The 8645-nt window shown below is 46.0% G+C and overlaps 1 protein-coding gene across 1 annotated transcript in view; it reads right to left on the bottom strand.

Moving 5' to 3' along the window:
* LOC123233132 (zinc-alpha-2-glycoprotein-like) overlaps positions 1-8645 on the bottom strand; it is a 30219-nt gene that overhangs the window by 12095 nt on the left and 9479 nt on the right. Inside the window, exon 2 of the mRNA XM_044659299.1 lies at positions 3306-3397. Within this exon, the coding sequence (XP_044515234.1) occupies positions 3306-3397 (92 nt within the window). The remainder of the gene's footprint in view (positions 1-3305; positions 3398-8645) is intronic.

Raw genomic sequence — 8645 nt, 5'->3', positions numbered from 1 at the left:
ATATTAATATGTGTATGTATAGAAAGACTTCCTACTAAAGGTGGGTTTTGAGCTGAGTGCTGAAGAAAAGCTAGAAGGTGGCAGTGAGGAGGAACAGAGAACTCCTGACTTAGGGAATTGACAGGGAAAAATCATGGAGTGAAGAGGAGTGCTGTGTGCAAGGAACAGCCAGTGTCAGTGGATTGTAGAGAAAGTAGAAGGTAGTTTGGAAAGGCAGGATGGGGCCAAGGTGTAAAGTGCGTTAACAATCAGATAGAGTGCTTTTTATTGAGCCTTCGGAACAGTAGAGAGCCACTGAAGTTCATTGAGCTAGGAGGGAAGCAAGAGGTAGTCAGACCTGTGTCTTAGCAAAATCACTTTGGCAGCTTGAGAGAGACTAGTTACAAGGGCACTACAATAGTCAAAGGGTGATGAGGTCCACCTCCAGAGAAAGAACTGATAAAGAGAAACAAGCAAGACATAATTTTATATATCCATTTATCTTTTTGTCAAATGATGTCTTCTCTATCATGTAGAGGGGAAGGAGGGAGATACATGGGAACTTTTTTTTTGGAGTTAGAGTAGAACCTTATTTATTTTTAATTTATTTTTTAAATTTTATTCATTTATTTAGAATATTTTCTCACCGATACATGATTCATGTTCTTTCCCTCCCCTCTTTCTTCCCCACTCCTGGAGCTGATGAGCAATTCCACTAGATTATACAAACTATTTCCATATTATTCATATTTGCAATAGAGTGATCATTTGAGGCCAAAACCCCCAATTATAGCCCCATTGAACCACATGATTGATCCTATGTTTTTCTTCTGCATTTCTACTCCCACAGTTCTTTCTCTGGGTGTGGATGGTGTCCTTTCTCATAAGTCCCTCAGGATTGTCCTAGGTCATTAAAAAGCATTGCTACTAGTAGAATTTTATTACATTTGATTGTGCCACAATGTATCAGTCTCTATATTCTTCTCCTGGTTCTGCTCCTTTTGCTCTGCATCACTTCCTGGAGGTCTTTCCAGTTCACATGGAATTCCTCCAGTTCATCATTCCTTACAGCACAATAGTATTCCATCAGCATCAGATACCACAATTTGTTCAGCCATTCTCCAATTGAAGATAACCCCCTCATTTTCCAATTTTTTGCCACTATAAGAGATAATAAGGAAAAATACGTGTACAAAAATATTTATAGCCACATTTTTATAGTGGCAAAAAATTTGGAACTTTGATATAACAAGGAAATTAATTAATTTTTTAAAAGAGGTGAGGAGGGTAGTGAGAGGTTGAAGGTGACACCAAGTTTGAAAGCTTACGTAACTGGGAAGAGGATGGTCTCCTCCATAGCAATAGTAAAATAAAGAGGGGAAAGTTTGTAGGGGGAAATGAGTTCTGTTTCAGATATATTAAGGTTAAGATACATATAGAAAGAGGATATCTAGGTGACTCAATGGATAGAGATAGAAGATCCTGGGTTCAAGTCTGGCCTTAGATATTTCCTAGCTGTGTGACCCTGGGCAAGTCACTTCACCCCCATTGCCTAGCTCATACCATTCTTCTGCCTTGGAGCCAATACACAGTATTGATTCTAAGATGAAAGGTAAAGATTTTTTTTAAAAGATACATATGGAACATCTCAGTGGACATGGCTAAGACATTGTTGGTGACCTAGGACCAGAGTTCAAAAGGGAGTTTAAGATTTGACATTATCACCCTGGACATCATCTGTGTAGAGATGATCTTTGAACCCTTGGGAAATTATGAGATCGCCTGGTGACATAGAAGAAGAAAAAAGGGAGAACCCAGGATAGAGCCTTGAGGAACACCCACAACTAGTGAGTGTGACATGGAAGAACATACCTAAGTGGAGACTGAGAAGAATCCATCAGCCAGGAGAACTAGGGGACAGCATTGTCGTGAAGACTCCGACAGGAGACGGTATCCAAAGGAGAGGATGAGCAACAGTGTCAAAAGCTACGGAGAGGGGCAGCTGGGTAGCTCAGTGGAGTGAGAGTCAGGCCTAGAGACGGGAGGTCCTGGGTTCAAATCCGGCCTCAGCCACTTCCCAGCTGTGTGACCTTGGGCAAGTCACTTGACCCCCATTGCCCACCCTTACTACTCTTCCACCTATGAGACAATGCACCGAAGTACAAGGGTTTAAAAAAAAAAAAAAAAGCTACGGAGAGATCCAGAAGGAGGAAGATTCCAATTTGGCAATTAAGAGTCCTTTGGTGATTTTGGAGAACAATTTCCATTGAATGATGAGGTCACAGACCAGTCTGAGGAGGGCTGAGAAGATGAAGCAGAGGAAATGACCGAACTGGAAAAAAGAATTAAGAGTTCATAAAAGCAGAATTAATCATCAAATAGCCAGACTACTGGCCAGGAGCCTCTCCATGGGTAGGTAGGCTGACCCTTGGAAGGCAGACATTCTGTTGTCAGTGATACATTCACTCTTATATTTGAGTTATAATAGTTAAAAGTTAAATAATAACAATGACAATAATAATACTTATATAGCACTGGAAGGTTTGCACACCTTTAGAATTTTCTCATTTGCTTGTCACCCAGTTTTTTTTTAAACCCTTAACTTCTGTGTATTGTCTCTTAGGTGGAAGAGTGGTAAGGGTGGGCCATGGAGGTCAAGTGACTTGCCCAGGGTCACACAGCTAGGAAGTGTCTGAGGCCGGATTTGAACCCAGGACCTCCCGTCTCTAGGCCTGACTCTCAATCCACCGAGCTACCCAGCCGCCCCTCACCCAGTTTTTTTTAACAGATGAAGTATCTAAGGCTAAGGGAATTGAATGACTTCCTTGTGGTCATTCAGTTAATTAAGTGTCTGAGGCAAGACTTGAACTCAGATCTTGATTCCAAGCCAGACACCCTATTTCCTTCCCCACCTAGCTGCCTCTAGAAGTCTTGTTCATCATTAGGGAAATGAATGAGATCCAGAGCTGGCAGCTGAAGCCAAAGCCAGAAAGAAGCCGGCACATGGTAGCAGGATACAGGAGAGCCAGGCAGAAATGCCAGAGGAATTTGCCAGTCCCTGGGCTCAGCCCTCCTCCAGTGAGGTCTGAGGGACCCGATGACTTCACAGGCCTCTCTTGTTTTTCATTTCCCTCGAATGCTTCCCTCTTGCTGTAATGGGGATTCGGCTTGCGGCTGCCATGACTCACAGCAGCATTTCCCCGTCCACAGGCACTGCGGAAACTTTCCATGTGCAAACAGGCCATTGGCCGGGGGCCGAGGACCTGCCCCTCTTCCCCCCCGCTGGCATCCTGTGAAACTAGGTCATGGAAAGGGGATTTGGCTACAGGGGGAGAATCTCTGTAGCATTGAGATGGCTCGAGACTCCTTCTTCCAGGGCTTAGTGGGGATGTGCTTGGGCAGGTTGGCATGGCTAGCCCTGTGGGGAAGGGGAGCTCAGTAAGGGATTCAAGGGGCACCGGGAAGACCCTCCTTCCCAAAAGAACCTCACCTGATAGCTTTGGAAGATACCTGGGATTCCACCATTGGAGCTCTGTTCCTTTGAGTTAAGGACTTGCTAAGCCGAAGAGATGTTGACTGGATAATAGTACAGTGAGATAGGGCAGCTCGGTAGCTCAGTGGATTGAGAGCCAGGCCTAGAGACAGGAGGTCCTGGGTTCAAATCCGGCCTCAGACACTTCCCAGCTGGGTGACCCTGGGCAAGCCTCTTGACCCCCCATGGCCCACCCTGATCACTCTTCCACCTAGGAGCCAATACACAGAAGTTAAGGGTTAAAAAAAAATAGCACAGTGAGATGGCTGAAGTGCTGCTGAAAGTTGTGGGATCTGAGGTCAGAAGATCTGGGTTCAAATGATGGCTCTGCCACTTAATTTGTGACTTGATTGGGTCATCACCTCTTTGGGTCTCAGTTTCCTTTTCTGTAAAATGAAGGGCTTATACTAGATGAGGGCCCTTTGCAACTCTAAATCTAAATGGCTCATTTAGATGGATTCATAGACTGTCGAATGACTATGAGCCCAAAGGGTTCGTTCATGAGTTGATGTCCACTTAGAGGGAGGTCTTCAGTAGAGTGCCACAAGGCTCTCTCCCTAGCCTTACCCTCGCTTATGTTCCTATCACTGACTCGGATAAAGACAGAGAAGAGATGCGAAGCGTGATCGTTAGGATGCTGAATGGCTGGCCTTCTGAATTCAGAAAGTTCCTGACTCGGTGGATGGACTGACTTGAGCTCTGGTGAGGTGGAGAAGCGCAGGCCTAAGAGTCACAAGGCTTCGGTTCTGGGCCCAGCTCTGCCTCTCCCTGATCCTCAGTTTCCTCATTTGTAAAATCACAGGTTTGTGGTATCTAAAGCATCTTCAAGGCGTGACAGCTTGTGTTAATCTGAAACTGAGCTACAGAAGTGGTTGGGAAGGCAGATATTCACAGTCCATGTGGAGGTCCCGGGTGAAAGGCCCTCTAGGGGCTGCTTGGCTGGTTAGGGGGCTGATTGAGGATGGATGGGGGTAGCGGAGTTGGGGAGAGTGACATAGAAAAGGCAAGCAGGGAGACAAGCTTGGCCTCGGTCATTGTCCAAGAGCTAGGGAAAATGAGCGATAGCTGGGTGGTACAAGGGATAGAGCACTTGGCTTGGCATCAGGCCGAGTTCAAATCTGGCCTCAGATGCTAGCCATGTGATCCTGGGCAAGTCACTTAACCACATTTACCTCTGTTTCTTCATCTGTAAAGTGAGCTGGAGAAGGAAATGGCAAACCACTCTAGCATCTTTGCCAAGAGAACCCCACATGGGTTCGAGGACATAATCCTCTACTTATATGTTGGCTCTCTTTCTTTATGGTCTGTTGCCCCCTCCATATCCCTCGCCCTGGCATGTTGTACATTCACGGAAGCCCCGAATTCCCTTTCTCTGACTCGGTTTCCAGTCCATGAAATATGAGGATAACATCAAGGTTAATAATCTCTGCTTCCTACCACCGTGCTCTCTGCCCCCTTCTAGGTCTACAAGGCTGCTTTTTCTATTTGCACATTCCACCTTTGCCCTTAGCCAGCTGCTTCCTGCTCGCTTGGTGGCCTAGGCTAAATGGAAGAATTTTAATTAGGAGGATCCCGTAGAGGAAACTGAAGTAGCGAGGTGGCTGGAAATGACTGGACGCTAAGGCAGACCCGAGATGAGGGCTGTGTGACCAGCGATATCCTCGGCTCTCTTTAGGAGCACATTCCCTTTTTGGCTCTCGTGGAGAGATCAGAGCCATGGCTTTAGAAGGCCAGGGCTCGCTTCCCCCTCCTCCTTCTCCCCCCAAGCCCTGGAATTCTCCAGACAAGGAGAGAGGAGAAAACATCCATCACTCCACACAGAGCTCTTTCTCACTCAGGGATGCCTGAGGTGTTTATTATGGAACTTAGCCCAAGACAGTCTCTTTTTCAAAAAAAAAAAAAAAATTCAATTAGCAGCATTTATTTTCTCTCCCTCTCAGCCCAGCCTCCACTGGAAAAAAGGGGAAAAAAGAAAAAGAAAATCCATGCCCCAAATAAACACGGTCAAGCAAAACATCTTCCCCCACTGGCCATGTCCAGAAATGTCGGTCCCATTCTTCAGCCTGAGACCTTCACCTCTCTGACAGCCCTCGGCTCAGGTATTTTGCTATTGTGAATAACGCTGGTGGGAGCCCTTCTGTTGGCCCCATCCATCATATCCCAGCATCCCTAGCTAGCCACGGCATCTCACCCTGAAGGTTGCAGACACCTACGTAACTCGGATTAGATAAATTCTATTTAATTTAATTTAATACTCTATATAATGTAAATTGTATAAATCTTTATTGCTCTCTCATATGACTGAATCATGCTACTACACTCTTGTGGCGAGCCACGAAGTTGTCTGATTTGTTTGGATTTCTGTTTAGAATTAGGCAAGAGAAGTGAGTAAACTGTCCGTGCCCCCCTTGACCCCATGATCTCACTGCTTGATTTATTTCCCAAGGAGGTCAAAGACAGAAACAAAAGCCCGGTGTGTGCCAAAATATCTATAACAACTTGTGTGGGTGATAGGAAAAATTAAAAAAAAATAGAAATAAAATCCATATCCATTGATTTGGGAATGATTTGACAGAACCAACCACCCTGTGGTATATGAATGGAAGAGGAGCATTGTGGTACGCGGGAAGGAAAGCTGGCTTGGGAGCCACCTCCGATATCTGTTGACCGTGTGGCCCTGGACAAGAGCTCTCAGAAGCTCAAGATTGCAGAGAAGACACCGAGCCATATTTCTAGAGAAACTTTCCTCATCTGGGACTTCCCTATAAAAAAGAAATCAAAGGGTTAGCCCAGTGATGGTGAACCTTTTAGAGGGGCCAGTGATGTCCTCAGGCCTGTGTGGAGAGGGGAAGGGGAGCAGCCCAGCCCTGAGTCCCTCTGGATCTCTAGCAATGTACTCTGGGGAACTCTGTGCTGGGGCGACAGTGGGTGTGCCCACAGAGGGGGCTCTGAGTGCCCCCTTTGGCACACTTGCCATGAGTTCACCACTATAGGGTTAGGCCATATCCCTATATAAATGCAGTGAATATTGGGGTGCTCAAAAGAAGGAAATACACAAGAAATTCCAAGAACCCTCAGAAAATTGTGAATTGAGACAGAACGAAATAAGAACCAGGAGGAGACAGGCTGACTACGGGGATTCGTAAAGATCTATTTGTAAATCTGAAAAGATCTCTAAGAAGTCCAAATTCTGAGGGCCGGGAGAAAAAAAAAGCTAATGCAGCTCTTCTCTTTATAGCCAAATGGGGTGCTGAGGAAGGGCACAGCAGAGGCTGGACAGAATGTTGCCTGTGTACTTAGATGCACTTATAGTATCAAATGTTTTGTTTAGTTGTTCCAATTTGTTACAAGGAAATTAATGTGGATGGGAGTGTTTTTCCCTCCAGAAGTGGCTGTTAAAAAAGATAAAAATAGAATAAGATGTATTTTAAAAAGAAAGATTGCATCAGTTCCCACCTTTTCAGGAATACAATGGCATGGCTTTGCCAGTTAAGTTGGCCAATGTAAGTATTTCCTCCTCTTCCCTCTCCCCAAACATGTCCCAGGGCAGTAGCTGTCGTCAACATCATCATCATCATCACCACCTCCTTCTCATCCTCCTCCTCCTCATCATCTTTCCTCCTTCTTCCTTTTTCTTTCTTTCTTCTCTCTCTTCTCTCCCTTCTGCCCCCTCCTCTTTCTCCTTCTCCTGCATTTGGCGAGCCTTCTCTCGGGCCCCACCACCATGATCCAGCCAGCCAGCTCTTTATTCTTTTCTCCCGACTTTCAAAAAAGTTCCAAATCATTCGACAAACATCTCTGGATCGAAGAGTGCCTGACGGGGAGGAAGGTGTGATCTAGAAGGTCACTAGATCCTCCTTTATCTAGAAGTCTTGGTTTGGCTCCTGTCTAGTACAGCACACATATACAGGTAATCCCTTTATAGTAAGCAGTCTTTCTTTGGGCTGGACCCGTGATTTTGGTCATGACTGTCCATCCCTCTGCCAAATCAAGAGAGCTCCATAATTTGCAGTTTTATTTATTTATTTTTTTAAAAACCTTAACTTCTGTGTATTGGCTCCTTGGTGGAAGAGTGGTAAGGGTGGGCCATGGGGGTCAAGTGACTTGCCCAGGGTCACACAGCTGGGAAGTGTCTGAGGCCGGATTTGAACCTAGGACCTCCCATCTCTAGGCCTGACTCTCAATCCACTGAGCTACCCAGCTGCCCCCTATGTGGCTTTCTTGACAAAAGTGCTGGAGCATTAGCCATTTCCTTCTCCATTGGATTAAGGCAGACAGAAGTTAAATGACTTGTCTAGAGTCACACAGCTAGGACGTGACTTAAGCTGGATTTGAACCCAGGTCTTTCTGACTCCAGGCCCAGTGCTATAACCACTGGGCAACCTAGCTGCCTTTGCCAAGGCGATTGTGGACAACATTTTGGCCTCTGATACCGTTCCTATTCTTGTAGTTTATTACTGACTTCAGGATATTTGAATGTCTATATTGTAGTAGAGAGGAGGCTCGTGTGTTGGTCAATAAAGGAGAAGTGGGGCACGTTCTGCTGAGTATTTGATTAGTCCTCAATTTCTCCAGCCGATGCTGCTGTGTCCATTTGCACTCTGTCTCCTTGACTGATCTACATTGCTCTGTGTCTGTCTGTCTGTCTGTCTGTGCCTCTTTCTCTCCTCCATCTTCAGGACGGTGTTCAGGACGAATTGGTCCCCCCTGCTCGTCACTGTTTTCTATGTTCTTCAATGTTCTACGGACTAGTTCTTGCACAAGTCTATGATCGTTGTGCTCTACTGCCCTTCTGCCCTCTCGCTAGCATACCGAGTCCTTTATGAAAGGTGATGGGCCTGGAAAGTCCCTTTCTTCACTCTTCCCCACCCCCTCTCTGCCCCCAGCAGGAAAAGGCCCAATTACACATTTTTGGAATTCCGAGGGTCAGGGCCTTCTTCCTCACAGTTAGATGCCACATACTTGGAGGCTGCCCCAACCTGGGCCCCGGCCTTATCTCCAGCAGTTTTCTGGAGTCCAGAGGCCTAGAGATGCCTCTCAGGCTGCTTCCTCTCTGCAGGCCTCAGCACTTCCCTGTGAAGATTCCTCAGGTCCCCCATCTCATATCTACTCTGACGTCTTTGCGCTAGTCATT

Source organism: Gracilinanus agilis, chromosome 2, assembly GCF_016433145.1.
Source record: "Gracilinanus agilis isolate LMUSP501 chromosome 2, AgileGrace, whole genome shotgun sequence".
Lineage (NCBI taxonomy): Eukaryota > Metazoa > Chordata > Mammalia > Didelphimorphia > Didelphidae > Gracilinanus > Gracilinanus agilis.
This window is presented reverse-complemented; position numbering and strand designations above follow the sequence as displayed.